This window comes from Monodon monoceros, unplaced genomic scaffold (assembly GCF_005190385.1).
Source record: "Monodon monoceros isolate NGI ecotype Baffin Bay Population unplaced genomic scaffold, NGI_Narwhal_1 Super_Scaffold_7, whole genome shotgun sequence".
NCBI classification, from domain to species: Eukaryota; Metazoa; Chordata; class Mammalia; order Artiodactyla; family Monodontidae; genus Monodon; species Monodon monoceros.
Window position 1 is genome coordinate 70,031,668 of NW_021703784.1, and position 21,300 is coordinate 70,052,967.

General features: G+C 46.1%; 1 protein-coding gene across 1 annotated transcript; it reads left to right on the forward strand.

Annotated features, from left to right (window-relative positions):
- The first annotated feature begins 9,253 nt into the window (after positions 1-9,253).
- On the forward strand, positions 9,254-20,422 carry LOC114886569 (L-lactate dehydrogenase A chain). The gene is made up of 8 exons (XM_029207185.1): positions 9,254-9,487; positions 11,627-11,776; positions 13,825-13,942; positions 14,917-15,090; positions 15,911-16,084; positions 16,747-16,864; positions 18,864-18,987; positions 19,687-20,422. The coding sequence occupies exons 1-8, from the start codon at positions 9,254-9,256 to the stop codon at positions 19,849-19,851; spliced, it is 1,257 nt and encodes a 418-aa protein (XP_029063018.1). The 3' UTR covers positions 19,852-20,422.
- The last annotated feature ends 878 nt before the right edge of the window (positions 20,423-21,300 follow it).

The following is a 21,300-nucleotide window of genomic DNA, read 5'->3' on the forward strand; positions in this document are numbered from 1 at the left end:
TTGTATATACAACCAATTTTAGTACTAGGTAATAAGGTATCTTAAAAAAAAAAAAGGTTGGATAAAGCAGTCATTATGTGCAGGTTCTAGAAGATCCTCACCTGAGGAAGGGGTCAGGCTCGGCCTGGGTGCAGGGCCAGGAAGAATGCTCTGAACCAATTAGAGTCTGAAATAGATAAAACAAACGGTCAGAGCAGTGACCACAAACTTGCCTCTCTCCTCAGTTCATTTCCTGAGATAGGAATATGGTTTATTGAGCTATTTCCTTGTTTTTCCTACTTCAAAGATGCATAAGGCTTAGAAAGTGACTTGCCCACAAACATACAGGCAGTAGGAGTCATGTCAGGGTTTGAACCTGACTGGCTCCCAAAGCTGAGGTCCCCATGGAGACCCTCTTCCTGAAGGACAGTAAGTTTGGTGCAGCAGAGGAATGCAGTACAGATGGAGGCTCTGCCATCTGCCCCTCCTTGTCCCTTAGGAGATGTGCAGAGTATCTCTCCAAGTGGAGGAGTTTGCAGGGATGTCTGTTTCCTGAAAGGCCTGGACAGAAAGATAGACAGGGCCCTCCTCGGAAAGGGTCAATCTGGGCTTTGTTTTCCCCAACGTCTCTGTCCCAGGACTAACAAAATGGCAGGAAAACAGGCTGACAGGAGCTGTCCGAGATGATCACGCCAGCCCCCAGCGCACGCCTGCTGCTCAAAGCAGTGAGGGAGCAGCCTCCATGGAGCGGTGCCTGGTGTCAACTTTGTTGATTTTCTACTTCATTAGGTCAGTGAGAGGCTGCGGCTTCCACAGAGAGCCCTCTTCAGCGTGGCCTAGCAATTTCCTGAGAGGAGCTCCCCGTTGTCCCTGCTGTCACGGGCAGTAGCTGCACCTGGTCTCCCTGCAGAGAACTTGCCCAGATGCCACCTGGCTTTCATGTCTTTGAAGCCTGGCTATAGCACATCTGGCTGTGTGACTTTGGACAAGTGCCTTCACCTCCCCAAAACTCAGTTTCTGTTTCTGGAAAACAGGAGTAATGATGTGCCCTACTCCACAGGGCAGTTGTGAAGATTAAACAGTGCTTTTAAAGGGTTTAGTAGGAGTGCTGGGGACGTACATATTAAATGTTCAATAAACATGGGAGTGATTATTATTGCAACGCTCAGAAAGTCTGCACCCGCGAGGTTTGATGTCCTAGCACTGACTAGGAAGCACCCTTCAGCATCACAAGTAATTTCAAAATAGCTCAAATCCCAGGCTCGCCCTTTGGCAAAGTGAGAGTGGAGACGACAGTGATGTCCATAGCAGCATTGACCAAGAATTCTCCTTACTCTCAAATCTCCCTTCATCAGTCAGCAGAAGTTAAGGCAACCCTTTTCCAGTCTTCCACCTCCACTGCCTCCAAAATTCCCTTGAGATATTTTCTCTTCCTCTTTATTATACAGATTAACATCCTGTAGACCCAAATCCTCCCTTCCACTACCAGTCCAAATACACAGTCTTCCCCAACCAGGTATTGATTCTGCATCACAAAAGCCCAAGGCACAAGTTGAGCAAAAACCGAACTCCCCTCAGAGACTGGGAAAAGAAGTTGAACAGGAGAGGGACTGCCCCAGGGTGCAGGGAAGGCTATGAACCTTGCCCGGTCCACTATCCACACAACTGAATTTCAGGCTCCCCCCCACCCCCGGAGATGCGCACAGAGGGCTGAGAGGAGGAGCGCGTCATACCAGGAGCGGTTCCACTTGGCATTCTGATTTGGTTTTCTCCTGGAAACGGAATCTCTCTGAAGAGGCCGCCCCAGTTCTTGACACTGAGGCAGTGAGTTTTAGCTCCATCTCTGCTCCCGGGGCACCCACCCTACCTTCCCTGTCACTTTGACTCCACATTGATAAACACCCACCCTGGTTAAGAGCCTGCCAGCCCCTCAAACGCCTCAGGGGCCACTTTATGGGGTAGGGGTAACAAGGACCTGGGATTCTTGCCTAATCCATGGCAAACTATCTTCTGCATCACCAGCACCTCCTCTGCCAGGGAGAGCAGTCTAAAGGCAACTAACACACTGTGCAATTTTCAACTTTCACCCATTACCCTAAAGAAGGTTTACCACCAGAGCCCCACAGCCTGCCCTGAGAAATCAATTCCATGTGGGAGGGAGTGGGTGGACTCCAAAGAACGGCCTTCCTAGCCTGCCCCGTTTCAAGACTTTTCTCAGAGAACTCCTGCTGGGTCTGAAGTCTTCCAGGGAAACCCAGCTGGGCTTCCTCCCTAGGCTGTTCCTAAGTTCCAGGCACGACAGTGGGGTGTGATGGGCCCGAATGACACTCAGCCCCACTGGAGTCTGCAAGGGAGCCCTGCCAAGGGTGCTCGCTCTGGATCGTCGCCCAAGGCAGGAAGCTGTGGCCCCTGGTTACCATGGAGATCTTGGCACAGGCTGTGCCCATCTGTGGCTGCCAGGCAGCCTCCCTTAGGAAATGAGGAGGAGAAATTTGGTTGCTGGAGAACTAGCTCAGCCTGGGGGGAGACTCCGTGACACCATGAGCCTGCAGCCGAGGGGGCTGCAGAGGAGGCTGCGGCCGGGAGCTCTGTGAGAACAGCGCTCTGCTGAAGCGGCCTCCTGCAATCCTGTGGCTTCAGTGGCTGGGGTGTGGCCTCCTGCTGAGCGAGGCCTCTCCGCCAAGCTGCCAGTCCCAAGCCAGGGCTTGTTCGAAGTGGCTCTGGTACAGTGGAAAACCCCAGAAGCCAAGCCGGGAGTAGAGCCACACCCACAGTGCCAAGGAAGCAGCCCAGGCTGGTGGAGAAGGCCGTGGTGTCTGGTGCAGGGAAGAAAACGCTAGACTAGTTGGGAGGTTCCTGTTTCTTAGTCACCACCCCTGAAACACCACGGTAGAGTCAAGAGCACTTCCCTTCCCTTCCTTTCCCTTCTCCCAGCCCTACTTCCCCACTGCGCAATGACGTCTGCCCTGCAGGCCAATCGGATTGCTGAGAGGCCCTGCAGTGTAAGCAAAGCAGGGGCAGGTGTGAGGGGCTGATCTCCCTCACTGATTCAGTGGGTAAAGGAGGGCCAAGGCTGTGAGGGCCTCTCCTAGGCTTTCATCCCTTCTGTGGCTAAAACTGGAAGATCAGCTCAGTTAAAATGTCCTTTAAGACAGCCTGACGCTGCAAGTATGTTTGCACAGAGGGCAGAGCTTGGCCCTGCACACATGTGGGCTTTGCCAGGCTAATGGAGCACCAGGAACAGGGAGGCTGGTTAGATTATTAGATAGGGCCCTGAAGCAGCCCTGTGGGCAGATGAGCTGTCTGGACCTTGGGGAGTGTTTATCACATTTGTCCTTTGATATTCGGAAAGCAAAGGGCTAACTGCTTTCCAGGCTGTGAGGCACCCCAGGAAAGACAGAGGGGCAGAGTAGCATAGGAGAAGAAAAACTAGACCAGGAGTTTGAAATCCACCTGGCTGCTTTCCAGCTATGAGGGGCCTGAAGCAATTACTTTTTTTTTTTTTTTTTGCGGTACGCGGGCCTCCCGCTGTGGGCTCTCCTGTTGCGGAGCACAGGCTCCGGACACGCAGGCCCAGCTGCCATGGCCCACGGGCCCAGCCGCTCCGCGGCATGTGGGATCCCCCCGGACCGGGGCACAAACCCACGTCCCCTGCACCGGCAGGCGGACTCTCAACCACTGCGCCACCAGGGAAGCCCCCGCAATTACATTTTTTGAGGTTTGGTAGTCTCACCAGTAAAACAGAGGTCAAAATTCTTGTTCTGCTTTCCTCTCTCGGTTGAGGTGAAAATGCCTTGAGAGAATGGATATGAACCCCCCCCCACCACCAAGCTACACATAAAAGAAGGCCTGATGAGCTTTACCCAGCTGCAGGGAAGCCTTCTCCATGTCTGTACCCATCACAGCCTGTGGTCCCTCATAGGGGTCAAAGGAGCTCTCTTTTGTTCCTCTTAACAGAATCCCAGGCTCCCTTCTGGTACCCTGGAAAAATGAGGTGGGGCTACCTTTTCGGGTCAGGGTGCTCTGAGCAGGCTCAAATAACAGGGCAGAGGGCCTCCTTCTCCAGTAGAGCCTGCGTTGTGAGGTGCAGCTAGATGAGTGCCTGTGTACCCCAGTTGAAACAAAAACCTAGGACCCAAATTTCAGTGAGGGGGCCCTGCAGTCAGTAGCTGCACAGCTAAGAAGACTTCCATTCACTTCCCACACCTAGCCCCAGGAAATTACCAATACACTTCCCTGGTGGTATTCGTATTTACAATTGGCTTGATCCTCTTGGACTTTTAAAGGAAATTGCCCTTCTTTTTTGGGCTAGGCTTTGGAATGTAATTCTCCATCTGGTGAAGGTTTGAAACATCTACACAGGAAGCAAAGAGATGGGTTCCTATTATCAGTAATTCACTTTCAAAGCCCTGTGAGACTGTTTTTTATTAACAATCCAATACCCACCAGTGCCTTGGGAATTTTGGACCCCGTTTTGGAGCTAATATGGGGACAAGAGAGTGCCAGGCATGGATTTCCTGTTGCCATGGGTGGAGCCAGGAGCCTTGGATGTCTGTCTCCACCCCCACAGTAGCCCCAATCACTTTCCAAAGTAGGGGGCAGCCTTTGCCACTGGGTCCTGAGCAAAACTGGAAAAATGAAGGTGTGTGTGGAGGCTCAACTCCCTAGCTCAGAGCCTCCCGGGATGTTTGAACTGGAAGAGAGAGACCCTCTTATGTTTAGAGGCAGGGATGCTGAGACTACAGAGGGAATGTGACTGCCATAATGTCACCCAGAGGCCCATGACAAAGCTGAGGCAAGAACCCCAGGTCAGGGCTGCCTCTTCACCGGGTTGCTCACTCATCTTTGCCAAGCCACCACTGTCACTGTCCTTGCCACCCAACCTGTCAGAGGGAAAGGCTGTCGCAGCTTCCCACAGTCCTCCCGTGCTGTGATTAGATAAGGGACATCTTCTGTTACACTGGGAATTGTCTGGCTTGGAGAGGCCCTGGGACTCCCTCTGCAGCCCTGATATTGGAAGGCCTCAGTTTGGGAGCCCCTTATATTCTGGTGTCAGTCTTTGCCTTGGAACCCATCAATGGGATGGAAGATTGAGGCCTAACTCCCTGCCAGGGAAGGATGGAGAGAAAAGGGCACAGGTCTTATCTCTTTCCTGGGGTAGAAAGTGGCTGGAAGGGTAATGCCTTAGTCCATTCAGGCTGCGATAACAAAATACCATAGACTGGGTGGCTTATAAACAACAGAAATTTATTTCTCATGGTCCTGGAGGCTTGGGAGTCCAAGACCAAGATGCTGGCAGTTTCCAAGTTCATAAATGGCCATCTTTTTGCTGTGTCTTCACATGGCAGAAGGGACAAGGGCTCTCTCTAGGGGTCTCTTTTATAAGGGCACCAACCCCATTCATGAAGTCTCCACCTTCATGACCTAATCACCTCCTAACAGCCCCGCCTCTAAATATTATACTATTCTATTGGGAATTAGGTTTCAACATATAAATTTTGGCAGGACACAAACATTCAGTGTACAGCAAAGGGAATTTAGGGTTTCTGAGGGGATTGTTAGGGGATCATGTGAGGAATGAACTCTGGAGGGAATGACAGTCTAAGCCAAAAAGGGAAACAGAGGCAGCATCTAGTGCCTGAGGATGAGCCAGCTTGGAGGAGGGGAGAAGAAGGAGTTGGGGGCAGGGAGACATCAGGATAGCAGAAGAGATGGCACCCAGGAGAACTTGGGGAGTCGGGTTGGAGTCTTCAGCTTCCCCTCCCATCATGAGAGAAGAAGATGCGATTGGGGGGATGACATGAAGCAGTCTCCCAGGGGCAGGCACCTGCTCTCTTCCCAGAGAGAGGAGCCTCTGCTTTGGCACATACGCAGCAGGCCCTGGCCTATCAGGGATGGAGATGGAAGAGGCTATCTGCATCTTGGACCCTGCACCTTAGGAAAGTCATCAGCTTTGCAACTGTGGAAAAGGTGAAAAAACGTCAGGCTGTCAGCGAGTGTTCAGAGGTGCCATGGGGACATGTAGGGTGTGTCAGAGAAGAGTATGTTTTGTGCAGAGGTGGTTGGAGCTGTGTGTGTTCTGAAGCTTTCTGTTGTGTAACAATGTCCTTACTCAGGACCCTCCGCCATCACCTTTCAACCACCTTGCTTTCACCCTATCTCTCCCATTTCCCCAAAACTTCAGTGACTTCCACTGTCCACCAAAAACCAAAAACCCAAACCCCCAAATTTCTCAGCCTGGCATTTAAAGCTAAAGATTCACCAGACATACCTTGAATTTCCTGTCTCCAGGTATTTGTTCTCTGCTTTCTCAACACCTGATCTTAATTAATTGAACTCTTTTTCTGGGTTGAGCTCAGATCCCACCTCTTCCAAGAATGCTTCACCGGTATCGCTGGCCAAAGGACCTCTCTCTCCTCTGAATACTAGAGCAATATTTTCTACATCTTTTGTGTTAGTTTACATTCTATGTTGCACTTTAACTATAGAGGGGGATGTTGGTTTTCTCCACTAAATGGTGGAGAAAGCTTTGAAGGCTTATCAATTTGTCTTATTCATTTTTGTATCCCTAGCACCTAGAATGGTGCCCTTTACACAGCAGGCACATAATTCAGAATACATTTATTAAACAAATAAATGCTGGTGATGTGGAGATGAATGAGAAAGTTTCTGTCCATTAGGAGCTTACAGTGTACCGAGAGAAAGAGATGCACAGCAATAAGAACTAATTTAATACAAAGCCCAAGGAACAGCATTTGATCTATGGAGGTGTGGGGTGTGGGCGGGCATGGATGGTGTGAAGGGCATCATGTGGGTTGAAGGAACCGCCCAGGTGGAAGTGGGTGGCATATTTGGGGAACGTGGTAAGTACCCTTGGGACTGGCATGAAGGAAAATAGGAGATAATGCCAGAGAGGGATGTGGGCACTGGATTATAGAAAGCCTAGTGTGCCTTTCCAAGGAATTTGAAGTTTATCCTGGAGGCCACTGACGGTGGAGCCATTGAATGTTCTTGAGGAGGAAGATAATAAACACTTACTGGATAAAGGAATGACTCTGTGTTTTGGGTAGACACCATTCTCTGGCCAGGGTCACTTTAGGAAAATCTTATGTTGGATGTTAAGTAGCACCCATTCTCTGAGGCCAGCCTGTCCCCTGGTCAAACCACCTTTCTGTGAGATTTTCCCTTTTAAAGAGGCCACCCCCCCCAAAAAAAAAAAAAAACACCTGGTCAGGGTGAGAAGTCTGTTCTGCTTTCTGAAACAATTTCCTGCCCCACCCTCGGCTTTGACTTTTATAGAGAAATTCTTCTGTTTGGACTGCATTAGTCAAGATACTGTATTACTTTAGGGTTCTCCAGAGAAAAAAAATATACATATAAAATGAGACTTGTTATAAAGAATTGGCTCATGCGATTATGGAGGCTGAGAAGTCCCACGATCTGCTGTCTGCAAGCTGGAGACCCAGGAAAGCAGGTGGTATATATTCCAGCCCGAGCCAAAGGCCTGAGAAGCAAGAGTGCCAATGGTGTAAGTCCCGGCCTGAGGATACGGAGACCCATGTCTCAGCTCGAGCGGACAGGCAGAGACACCCACTGCCACCCACTGCCTCTCATTGAAAACTGAGCCCGGGACTGGCTTGGGCCCCCTATATAATTTCTTCACCTTTGTGGAATTGGGGGGTAAGGGGTGGGGGAGGGACAACATCCTATACAGAAGAAGAATCACAGGCTTTGGAGTCATCAGCCTGGGTTAAAGTACCAGCTGAAATCAATTATTAGCTGCAGGACCTTGGCAAAGTCAGTAATCTCTTTGAACTTCAGTTTTCTTATCTGAAAAATGGGGATAATTATGCCTGCTCCAAAGAATTAAAATGATGATGAGTATGGGGATTGCCTAGCTTGCTGCCTAACACACAGGAGGTGCTGAGTAAATGGTACTTGTTTGATTCGTATTTGTAGAGTTAAATAGAAGCTCCTGTTCTACATGAAAAGAAGGAAGCTGCGCTTGGAGTGAGCTGTTGTTAGGTGCCTTAATTTAGGGGACTGCAAACTTTCTGCCTAGATTATCTTCAGAGGTTGTCCCAGAGCCCTCCTGGTGAAGGTTCCTACCTGTCTCCCCAGCCTAACGTCTGCTCTCCATGCTCTGCCGTCCTCCTCCGGACAGCTGCGGTTGCACTGATAGGAAGCCAGGGGCCCAGCCCTGACTGAATGAGGACATTGTTGCAAAGACTGAGGAACCACAGACACTGTTGCAGTCCCCCCTGCCCTGAGGAACCCTGGAGAACCTGTGGCTGGCCCTCAGCCCCTCCAGCTCTGTGTTTGGGGAGACAGCCTAGGTCCTCCCTAAACCTCCTGGCCTCCTGGGCTCCTCCGGGCCTCCTGGAGGGACGGGAAAACGGTTAGGCTGTGCTAGTGCTAGAGAGGTGCCCTGTTTTTCTGAAGATGAGGTTAGAGTTTTCCCTTCAAAACCAAGGAAGCCATGATTAGGGATCTTTCTCAGAGCTGGTGGCTAAATTGGTGCCCCAGGTGCAGGGAGGACATAGACTCACCCATGCCCTTAAGAGACTCACCCGCAGGTGGGAGAGCAGAGCCCCACACACCTCGAAGGCAAACAGGTTTGAAGGATGTATAGACTTGGGTGGTGGAAGCAGAGAGGAGGGAGATACCGACTGTGTAAGTGTATGTGGGGGGGGAGTGGGGGGAGTAGCAGAAGATGGGTAGAGCTGGAAGAGGTGGAGGAGGAAGGCCGGCCGGGAACCAGCGTGAGCAAAGGCCTGGAGGTAAAATTAATGTGATATGCTAAAAACAAAAAAACAAAAAAAAACCCAGACTGTTCTTAGGCGTGGCTGGGACACAAGGTGCTGGGCCGATGGGGCAGTAGGGAGTGCCGACCAGAGAGGCTGAGGCTTTACTTTTGAACTGTGGGACTTGGAAGGTTTAGCAGTAGGGGGACAAGCGGGGTCAAGTTTTGTAAATCGCTCGACTTAGGTAAGCAGACTGACGGTGCGCTAGGCATTTTCTTTCTTTCAACCAATATTTGTCGAGTGTCTATGACGTGGTAGGAGCTGCTCTGGGCACTGGGCAACAGCGGCAAAAATTCAGATCGAGCCTTCCTTGAGAGTAACTTTCACAATTTATGGAAGAGGAAATTGAAGGTCGGCTATGACCCCGGCTGATGACTCTGGCCCGGACTTTTGTGCGGAGGTAGCGTAGCTCTGGACAGCCCTTTAGATGTCTCGGCGCACATGGGTCGGTCAGCCTGCGGGTCTTCAGGATGCGCGCGCGCAGCCGGGGCTTCTCTACCGCCCCGCCCGGAGCCCGCCTCCAGCCCAACCCACACGTGGGTTCCCGCACGTCCGCCCGGCTCCCCCCTGACGTCAGCCTCGCGGTTCTATTTAAGGCCCCTCCCGCTCTCGAGTCGGAGTACCCGAGCAGCTGCCGCCAACTCCGGGTCCAGCGCCACTTGCCGCCGACGCCCGCCCGCCCGACCGCCCGACGTGTACTCCCGGTATGATCGGGCCCTGCGCGCACTGCGCCCGAGGGGGAGAGCGACTGCTTCGGGCTAAGCTGGCCCCGCGCTGCCTGCTCACGGGAGGGATGAGCTCTGCTTCCCAGAGGCAAAGTCCTGAGACCTGGGCGGTGGCTCATGCCACAAATGGGCTCTGGGCCCGGCCGCACCCTGCTTTGGCTCTAAGTGGGCACAGTGGCCTCTGGCCGGGCTGGGGAACCAAGGAGGTGGCCGCGCCTAATCTGAGGTCGAAGGCCTGGGTGGATGCAGAAGGACCCGGAGACTACAGGTCTGAAGGGTGGGGGTGAGGGCATACCTCCGGGCTCGAAACGAGCAAACAGCACAGAACTCGAAGTCGGGTTCCGGGAGTCCATGGAACTGAAAAAGCCTCAGCAGTCTTGGGCGGCTTCCTGGAAGCCGGAAAGGCGCTGGTTGCCGCTCGGGTTGTATTTTAACCCTCGGACTCTCGAGAGGTGGGCTCCTTGGGGGCAGCCGCTGCCTGCAGATTAAAGGTCGCTCTTTGCGCAAGTTACATGTGTTAACAAGCTAACGATGTTATAGGGCGCTATGCTAGATATGGTGCATGCAAATTTGAAGCCGAAAGGGTACCAGCTCTCCCGCCTCTCAGACAATGTAATGAGAGGAGGATCATCCGGTACCTTCCCCTCCTTTTCACAAAGGAGGGAACCTAAGACTGGTTGGGGCATCTCTAAGGTCACAGTGAGTGGGTGGCAGAGTTGGGGCGTAGACCCTCTTTCTTCAGGGCTTCACCCGCACCCGTATCCCCACATTGAAGGGAGCGCTCCAGCCCAGAGCTGAGGTTTTGGTGAAACCAGATGTCCGCTGAAAGAACTCCCTTCCCCCTGTCAGGCTGCGAGAAACCTTACAAGGCTGTCTAGAAATAGCAGTGATTTGTAAGGAGAGACTCGATTCCAGCTTGGTGACTCTGGGCTGCCTGCCTGGAATTCATCTCGGATATTTTTGCCCTTTGGGGCAGCGTCAAGATTAGACGTGGTGCTTTCGGGATGCAATCTACGACAATCTCTCCAGTGAATGCAGTGCAGGTTTGGATTAGCGGAGCTGAAGCCCCCGTCCCCGGCTGTGGAAATCGAGGGTTCCACCAAGTATCTGTTAACTTTAGGGCTCCAGGCTTCAGGCCTCTGCAGCTTCCTGTAGTAACAAAATTTCCTCATACCGGGCCTCACGCCTTTGCAACGAGGATCACGGCGGAAGCCACACGAGGTGCCTCCCTGTGGGTTGGTTAACAGTCCCGGGTTCCTAATATCACGATTTAAAATCTGGCTCTGGCAGCGCGCCAGGCCGGGGAGGCTGCCAGCCGGGCTTGACGTTGTTCGTGTGTGCATAGGAGCGCTAGTTTAGTCTAAAGTCTGATTCGGAGCTCACTCTGACCCAGAGAGCAGCATAGTTTCTGGTCACGTCCGCTCACGGGCGGGGTCTCGCAAGCATCCGCTGTGCTGTCTGGTCTAGGGCCCACGTCTCCGTAGCCGGCGGCCACTAGCACTCTGAAATGCGCTTGCGCTTAGGGTTACTGAATGGATAGGTGGGTGGGGGAGGGGTAGCTGCTAATCTTCCGGGTCTGGGCGGGGCGTAAAATCCGCGGGCTCCGCCGCTTCTTCGGGGGCGGGGGTTGGGGTGAGGAAGAAGAAAACGAGGGATTGCGCATGAGCAGAGCTCACCTTGGCGGTGGGCAACGCGGTGAGGCCGTCAAAGGCCCTTTACTCAACGCTTGGCAGGAGTCCTGGTGACGGGAATAGAGTTGGGCGGGCGGCTCACAGTGATCTTGTTTGAGGAAAGGCCAGCTCCACTTGGAGTTAACAAGTCAAGATGAGTGAGCCGTCAGGAGGCTATACTTACACCCAAACGTCAATATTTTTTTTCCACGCCAAGGTGAGGACGTTTACACCAAGATCCTAGTCAGACCAGATCTTGGCATTAGGCCTTTCAATTCTCCTTTGTCTGTCTTTAAGTTTTTTCCCTCCCCCTTTTTAGTCATCTCTTGTGATTTTTAGTGGCAGCTACCCCTAAAGGAAGCAAAAGAAACTTTTTCAGAACACCTTTTGGTTAATAAGCGTTAATTTAAAGAGGATGCAGTGACAGTGCATGTTTTTCCCCTTATAGATTCCTTTCGGTTCTAAGTCCAATATGGCAACTCTCAAGGATCAGCTGATTCAGAATCTTCTTAAGGAAGAACATGCCCCCCAGAATAAGATTACAGTGGTTGGTGTTGGTGCTGTTGGCATGGCCTGTGCCATCAGTATCTTAATGAAGGTAAGTGAGAGCCTATCACTCTGGAAGCCAAGGATACCTTGACTCCATCCATCCTCCACTCACTCTCCAAGAATTGCATTATCACATTGTATATACAGATATTTAGGTTCATGCACTCATTCAAAGAACTTTATGTGAAACAAACTTGTAAAACATGATGCTATACCAAGAGTATCTAAACTGCAAAAATTAAAGGTTTTTAGGCTGGAGACCCAGTTTCTTAAATTCACTGTGCTTTATTAACCTGCGTTAGTTGCCTACAAATGAAAAAGTAGAGTCCATGCCTTTAAACAAGCTAAAATTATTTAAAAGTAATTTTGGAATTGAAATTGATATATATACGTGGTAAAAATTAAACTGAATGTGGGAAGTCTTCCACCCATGTTAATCCCCTCTGCCCCCTCCTTGGATAGCAGTTTTGGTACCAATTATGGAGCTAAAATTTAATTAGAAAAAGAGAACTTGTGAATGAATAAAAAGTACTTTTGGGGACTTCCCTGGTGGCACAGTGGTTAAGAATCCGCCTGCCAATGCAGGGGACACGGGTTTGAGCCCTGCTCCGGGAAGATCCCACATGCCACGGAGCAACTAAGCCCGTGTGCCACAAGTGTTGAGCCTGCTCTCTAGAGCCCGTGCTCCACAACAAGGGAAGACACCACAGTGAGAAGCACGCACACCACAATGAAGAGTAGCCCCCCTTCGCCGCAACTAAAGGAAGTGTGCACGCAGCAACGAAAACCCAACACAGCCAAAAATACATAAATTAATTCATTTTAAGTTCAGGTTTGGAGTTCCTAATAAGAGAGTGAAATGATGAATTCTGGATTCTGAACAGAAAAGGATTGAAATGAGAAGGGACTGAAGGCAGAAATGAGCTATGCAAAGGTCTTGTAACTACACAGCTTGCTCTATATGTTCTTAGACCACATAGTATACCAACTCTTATTCTTTCCCCATTGGTTCAGAAATTGATGTCATTTATTTTTCCCACGCCTATGAAACACCTGTGTTGCCCCCAACTCAGGTGTGGCTAAGAGTAACTGCCAGACCACTCATTATACTGTAGATGATTAGGGGCAGATCTGCAGCTCGGCTAGTATACCTCTTTGGTTTTAGTCCTCATTCCATTTGTATTAAAGCTGTTGCTGGCGCTCCTTGTCTGAGATGCACCTACGAACTTTTAAAGGTTCATCTGAAAGGATTTTTTTTTTTTATAAGAAGATGTTGGGGGTAGGAGTTTATTAATGAATTAATTTATTTTTGGCTGTGTTGGGTCTTCGTTTCTGCGTGAGGGCTTTCTCTAGTTGTGGCGAGTGGGGGCCACTCTTCATTGTGGTGCGCGGGCCTCTCACTGTCGCGGCCTCTCTTGTTGCGGAGCACAGGCTCCAGACGCGCAGGCTCAGTAGTTGTGGCTCACGGGCCCAGTTGCTCCGCGGCATGTGGGATCCTCCCAGACCAGGGCTCGAACCCGTGTCCCCTGCATTAGCAGGCAGATTCTCAACCACTGCGCCACCAGGGAAGCCCCTGAAAGGATATTTTTCACCAACATTTTGTAATGCACAAATCTGTCTTTATGTAATAAAACTGTTAGTGTTGGTTAGTATGTGGAAAACATGTAACCAGGGAACGATCCAGAATATCACTTTTTAAAGTCTTAATACTAATCAATGTCATCTATTTAATGGCTAACAACCTAAAATCAATGTGTAAAACTGAATTTGAGAGACTAAATAGAGCAGTTTTATATAATTGGTTGTTAGTCACTGCCAATCCAGTGTTCTGCTTCTGTACAGTAGTGGTGGACCTCCTGCAGAGGTTGCTCCAATGAGGAGAGACGATTGGAGAGAGGGTCGGTGCTTTTTCCTATGTATAGGTCATCTGGGAGTCAGCTCTTAAACGGAGGCCTGCCTCTACTTTGAGGTATGTCCTGATAATAGTTAATAAAGGAGCTGAACTCTCCTACTCCAGAAATATAGAAATTTTGCATGCCCTTCTAAAAGTTTGGAAATAGCAATTTTCCATTAAACTGAACATTTTTTGTCTTTTAGGACTTGGCAGATGAACTTGCTCTTGTTGATGTCATAGAAGACAAACTGAAGGGAGAGATGATGGATCTCCAACATGGCAGCCTTTTCCTTAGAACACCAAAAATCGTCTCTGGCAAAGGTTGATTTTAACATGTTTGTATTACACTCTCTGCTAGACTTAATTCTTTATCAGGCTTGAGAATCCTAGCTCTTCAAAGATTTCTTTTTTATACAGGATAAGAGAGCCTTTGAACAATTTTGCATTGGTACCTATGGATACCAATGTTTGAATTTCCAGCAGATGGTTTTAAATGGAAATCCAGTTCGTCCACGATGTGGAAAGCATCTGAATTAGAATGTAATTAGCAAAGCTTCGTAGGTCCATATTTTACCACATTGCTTCAAATATTTAAATATATACTTACTTCCACTGCTTCCTTTCATACACTAACACAAGGTTGAGACTAGGGTAAATGAGTCTGTTCAGCAGATATTCTTGGCTTAACCCTATCACACCTTACAATTACCAGCCAGGAAACGGACATAGGCCCTAATAGAGTCTGTTTTGACACATGAAAATCATTGACCATTTATCTGATAGGTGACTCCCTTCATTATCTTCAACCCAGGGTTAACCACCCTGTGCCATAGGGTATCTAGAAGCAAGACATGCTTGATAAGTGTACAGTTGCCCCTGCTTAAAAAAAAAAAAAAAAAAAGAGCCTATCCCTGAGCTGGTATGACCACAATTAAGTAGTTAAGTAGAAATAGGAGTATGGAAGAGTGTGAGCATTGACCTCAGGTGGCAAAAAGTTGGGGGATGTGTCTCACTTGATATGAGTATGAAATAAATTTTATTTCTTTCAGCTCCCCCCAATCATAGTTATATAAAGCCAACCACATAACTAAAACCAGAATACAAGGAAGGTGTTGATGTATTCTTCCTCCATGTAAGTGGCCACAGTGATAAAACTCCAAAAAGGAGGAGTCTGGGCATTTATATGCCACATATGCAAAACACTGATAAAACTGTCCATTAAAAAAGTTAATGGAACAAACTTGCTGGAGTTTTCTTAAAGGCCTTAATCTGGTTATTGTTTCTCTTTTGTCTAGACTATAGTGTGACAGCAAACTCCAGGCTGGTTATTATCACAGCTGGGGCACGTCAGCAAGAGGGAGAAAGCCGTCTTAATTTGGTCCAGCGTAATGTGAACATCTTTAAATTCATCGTTCCTAATATTGTAAAATACAGCCCACACTGCAAGTTGCTTGTTGTTTCCAATCCAGGTGAGACTTTTAATGGCATAAAAATAGATGAGCTAGAGTAAAACTGATAGTATCAATATATATCATAATCTGTATATATATTTACTTCTCATATTTTTCATTTTCCTCCTGGGAGTGAGTTTGTGTTTTTGTGAAATAGTTAAGTTTAAAACGTTAAAAGGGATACAATGCCATTAATGTAGTCTGCACTTTAAAATTTGTTACTTGCCTAAGAAGATCTTGGATAAGGAATAAGTTTATGAATAATGTGTTATTTATGTTTTAAAATTATTTATTTTTGGCTGCGTTGGGTCTTCGTTGCTGTGCACGGGCTTTCTCTAGTTGAGGCGAGCCGGGGCTACTCTTCATTGCGGTGCACAGGCTTCTCATTGCGGTGGCTTCTTGTTGTGGAGCATGGGCTCTAGGTGCACGGGCTTCAGTAGTTGTGGCTTGCAGGCTCAGTAGTTGTGACTCGTGGGCTCTAGAGCGCCGGCTTAGTAGTTGTGGCACACGGGCTTCGTTGTTCTGCGGCATGTGGGATCTTCCAGGACCAGGGCTTGAACCCGTGTCCCCTGCACTGGCAGGCCGATTCTCAACTACTGCACCACCCACGAAGTCCCAATAATGTGTTATTGATGCACAACTTATTTTCATTAAACTACACTTCTTGAATACTTAATGTATTTGCTATATTGTACACAGTATAGAGGCTTAAAAATATTAACAAAAATATTGATTGGTCATGATCAATATCAAGATCTATACAGAGCCATGTATCCTGAGTAGTCAGTCCTTATCTAATGATTCACGTAGTATCTGTGCCTAAATATTTTCTTCACAGTGGATATCTTGACCTATGTGGCTTGGAAGATAAGCGGCTTTCCCAAAAACCGTGTTATTGGAAGCGGTTGCAACTTGGATTCAGCCCGGTTCCGTTACCTCATGGGGGAAAGGCTGGGAGTTCACCCATTAAGCTGTCATGGATGGATCCTTGGGGAGCATGGAGACTCTAGTGGTAAGCAGAACTTATTTTCTCTTATTGTTTTCAAGAAATTGTGTAAAAAAAATTGACAGGAGTATCGTTACTAAATCAGAGCCTAAATCAGATATCCATTCGTTAGGGCAGATGGTTTCCAGAAATCTTATCTTTTGGTATAATTGTATGCTAAGAATTGCTAAGATTTAAGCCATTTTGTATGACATTTTTTGGTGTAAGGGATGGGGAATGAAATTTATTTATTATGATGGACATATTAAATAAGATAGTGCTTAGGGTACCTCATTTAATATCACAGCTATTTGGACTCAAACTGCTTGTTCCTGAAAAGGTAAGCCAAGCCAAGTGGCGTGTATGAGAAAGAAATCTATTATTATCACAGTTGAGAGATGTTATAATTTGTGCAGAGTTCTCAGTTCCTTATGCCAAGAAAATTCCTCTTATGATCTCATAATATCTCAATAAGTTAGGAAAACAGATTCGAATATAGTGAAAATTCTTAGCTTTACATAATCTAATCAATGAAAATCTAAAAGTTAGAGTACTGGTAGTCTTGACCACCTACCAAAAGGAGATAATCCTCCTTAGATAAGAAAAGACAATTTTAGAAGAATGGGTCAGAATTACTAGTCTGCTGGCTGGTGCATGGGAATAAATAAATTCTGTTCTATTGCTTTTAGTGCCTGTATGGAGTGGAGTGAATGTTGCTGGTGTCTCCCTGAAGAATCTGCACCCCGAATTAGGCACTGATGCAGATAAGGAACATTGGAAAGCAATTCACAAACAGGTGGTTGACAGGTAATAGATCTCATAATTTGTAACACAGAAGGTTGAAACTTATTATTTTTATTTAAAAGATTAAAAGTTTGGGGAATTCCCTGGAGGTCCAGTGGTTAGGACCCTGCACTTTCACTGCTGCAGACGTGGGTTCAATCCGTGGTTGGGGAACTAAGATCCTGCAAGCCGTATGGCGTGGCCAAAAAAAAAAAAAAAAGATAATAGCATTTGCATTTGGTTACTCTGTCAGAAAACTTGTTTTCTAAACCTTTGTTAAAGCTTATAATATAAAACAGGTAAAGGAATTAAAAATCGCAGACATTATAACGTGGTCAAATATTAAAATGGCAGTTTAGGCCACAAAGAGATATTCTAGGCAGTAGTGCATTCTGACTTGCCAATCAACAGTTAGAGGAGAGAAAGACCACGTACAGCTGGGACAGTCAAGGAAGCCTTGGTGTAAATGCAGATTGACGCAACTATTGAAGGGCTCTGAAGACAGATGCTGAATCTCTGGCTTTATACATCTATGAGCCTTTCCCTCATCTTTACAGTTATTCATTTCTAGTTGTTAATGAACATTTGTAAAAATAAACAGAAAAGTAATAAAAACCGCAGACATTAATGCTACAGTCTATCTTTATTTGCCATAATTATCAATTTACAGTATGATAAATCTTTTCTGTATTTGTAATGTAAACTAAGATAAATCAAGTTAGATTAAGTCTACCCTATTTGAGATTCAGTCTTCAAAAGCATGTGATTCATTTAGTTAGGAATAAGAATTTTTAAATCTTATATAGGGACTTCCCTGGTGGTACAGTGGTTAAGAATCCACCTGCCAACGCAGGGGACACAGGGTTCGAGCCCTGGTCTGGGAAGATCCCACATTCTGCAGAGCAACTAAGCCTGTGCACCACAACTACTGAGCCTGTGCTCTAGAGCCCGTGAGCCACAACTACTGAGCCTGCATGCCACAACTACTGAAGCCCGCGGGCCTAGAGCCCGTGCTCTTAACAAGAGAAGCCACTGCAATGAGAAGCCCGAGCACTGCAATGAAGAGTAGCCCCCGCTTGCCTCAACTAGAGAAAGCCCGTGCGCAGCAACGAAGACCCAACGCAGCAATAAATAAATTAATTAATTAATTAATGAAAACTTATAATAGTCTCTGAGTAGAAACACAGCTAGCTTCTTATTTATTCAGATGATTATAAAGTTTTAAGCAAGGTATATATTCATAATGGTACAAAAAAATGAAAATAATTATTAACTGTCAGAAATTATTCAAATAGGGAAACTTGCAACTTAGTGGCATTATCTACTTTAAATAAGGTAGCCATGTGTGGATCTCAAGTTTATGGTATTGGAGAATGAGCCACGATGGGTGTAGGCAAGGCCCTCTTATTTGTATTTGTTTAGTTAAAACCTGTTAACCCATCATCCAACCCAAGAAGTGTTGACAGTGGCTGTCAACTAACTGTAGCGTTTGTTGAGTTGGAGTCGGTAGTCTGCTGGTGCTTGGAAACGAGTGAATTCTGTGCTCCTCCCACTGATCCCTGTGTACTCCTCCCCCCACATACACACTCTTGAGATAATCCCAAGTCAAGCATGCTATATGTAATCTTGGATTTGCATTTTTAAATTCAGTATTGCATTTATAAGAATCATCCATTTTGTTGCATGTGGCTATAGTTATTTGTTTTCACAGCTATGTGATATTCCATTGTATGAGTATACCACAGCTTATCCATTCTCCTTTTGGAGAGCATTGGGCATGTTGCCAGGTTTTTGCTATTACCGGCAATACTGTTGTGAACATACCCATACATAATATGCTGGCATACATGTGCAAAGGTTACACTTAGGTATATAATGCAACTTTACTATATTTATGTAGTATTATTTACTATAAAAATGATTTATTATAAAGCATATGTTCAGTGAAAGCTTTTTCTTTGTTCCTCCCACCCTACTTTTCCCTACCCTTCCCTGTCCTTCCCTACACTTCCCTCCCCTTCAGTGCTTATGAGGTGATCAAACTGAAAGGCTACACATCCTGGGCCATTGGACTATCGGTGGCAGATTTGGCAGAAAGTATAATGAAGAATCTTAGGCGGGTGCATCCGATTTCCACCATGATTAAGGTAGGTCTATGCAGTAATAGGTTTTACTTGAATGCCATTACTTCCTGTTCTTTAAAAGAAAAAAAAACTTCTGAGAAAGCAATTAATGTTAAGTCCTCAATCATTGAGTTAAGTGAAATAAGTTAATGCACCTGCAACTTTCTTTTCTGAAAAGACATGGTTGAGCTTTAGGATTAATGTCCACCAATACTGTGTTGAGCACATAGATACTTGATAACTTGTTGACTGAAAGACTCTACTCAATTTTGTTGAGATGGGTGGAAGGCTATAAAACAAATTTTTTCCTTTGGGAAAAACAGAAATCACACTCGTGTTAGAGTTACCAAAACGTTATACAATAAAAACGGGGAATTCCCTGGCAGTCCAGTGGCTGGGACTCCGTGCTCTCACTGCTGAGGGCCCAGGTTTGATCCCTGGTTGGGGAACTAACGTCCCACAAGTCTCGCGGGGCAGCCAAAAATAAATTGCAAAGTACGATGGATAATGGCAATAATTTAGATTTTCTTTTAGAATGGAAATCTTGCTGCTATGTTAATGACTTTCTTTTACACTGTTCATTACATTCTAACTGAAATTCTGGAAAGGAATTTCTACTTATCAAGTTGTATTAAGTAAGCTTCATAACTGAAAAGAATGAAATTCTTGGGAGATCCCAGAATGCATAGAAAAAACGTAAAATATTTTTCATTTCGTCCTCAGGGTTTCTATGGAATAAAAGAGGATGTCTTCCTTAGTGTTCCTTGCATCTTGGGACAGAATGGAATCTCAGATGTTGTGAAAGTGACTCTGACTCCTGAGGAACAGGCCTGTTTGAAGAAGAGTGCAGATACACTTTGGGGGATCCAGAAAGAGCTGCAGTTCTAAAGTCTAATATCATACCGCTTCACTGTCTAGGCTACAATAGGATTTTAGTTGGAGGTTGTGCATATTGTCCTTTATATCTGATCTGTGACTAAAGCAGTAATGTTAAGACAGCTTAGGAAAAACATCAATTTCCTAACATTAGCAATAGGAATGGTTCATAAAACCCTGCAGCTGTATCCTGATGCTGCACGGCACTTATCTTGTGTTGTCCTAAATTGGTTCGTGTAAAATAGTTCTACTTCCTCAAGAGGTACCACTGACGGTGTCGCAGATGCTGCAGTTGCCCTTCAAACCAGATGTGTATTTAACTCTGTGTTATATGACTTCTGGTTCCTTTAGCCAAGATGCCTAGTCCAACTTTTTTTTCTCCAATTAATCACATTCTGGGATTGATTATAAATCCAGCATTGCATGTCTTGTGCATAACTGTTCTAAAGAATCTTATTTTATGTACTATAGGTATCAGAATAGTATACATTGCCATGTAATGTAAAAAAGAAAAATCAACATAAATAATGCAGCCAAGTATTTGTTATACCAACTAAAACAATAAATAAACCTTGAACAGTGACTACTCTGCTAATTCATTAAGATACAAAGTGATAAAGCTGTTATTTGTTAATTACATTAATGGAAGCCATTAGGTTATTCTTGGGCAACACTATGATGATTTTTTAAGGGGTACTGTTTCTAATGACCAGACTTTAATAAGAATTAATATATTAAGGGTGTGACTAGATTGACTAGCTGTTTTGTTACCATTTCCATTGTAATCAATCTCAATAATAATCTCACTATAATCAAGTTAACTTGATTAGTGCTGATCATAACTTGTACCCTACAGTTCACACAGGTAACATTCTATACATGAATGTAAAAAACATTATTTGCCAACTGAACATAAGCAGTGGTACTTTGCCACTACAGGGGGACAGAAATTTTTAAGAACCTTTACTCTCTGGAGGCAGTAACATAATGGTACTTAACAATTTTAAACCAAATAGTCCTGGTGGTTGTCTACTCAAAAATTTTCTTTAAAAGAAAAACAAAAATTTTCTTTAGATTTCCCTTAAAATATTTCTATAACTGACCTTCTCCAGGCCTAAAAACCATACTTATAGAGGTTAACTAGAACAACTTTATGGTCATCACTCCTCCAGGATTTTTTTTTCCAAAGTTTCCTTCTTGAGAGCTAGATAAGGGAAAGAATTATGTTTTGTTTTGTTTTTTAATGTGTCTCAAATGTAGAAGGACAAGACTAACCTACATAGGCTTGACAATTAGCTGTTATAATAGGATTTGCTTTCATATAGGCTTTGACAAAAACAACAGCCTTGAGATATAATTTACACAGCACAAAATTCACCCTTTTAAAGTGTACAATTCTGTGGACTCACATAGCTGTGCAGCTATTACCACTATCTAAGAACTTTTTAATTACCCCCCAAA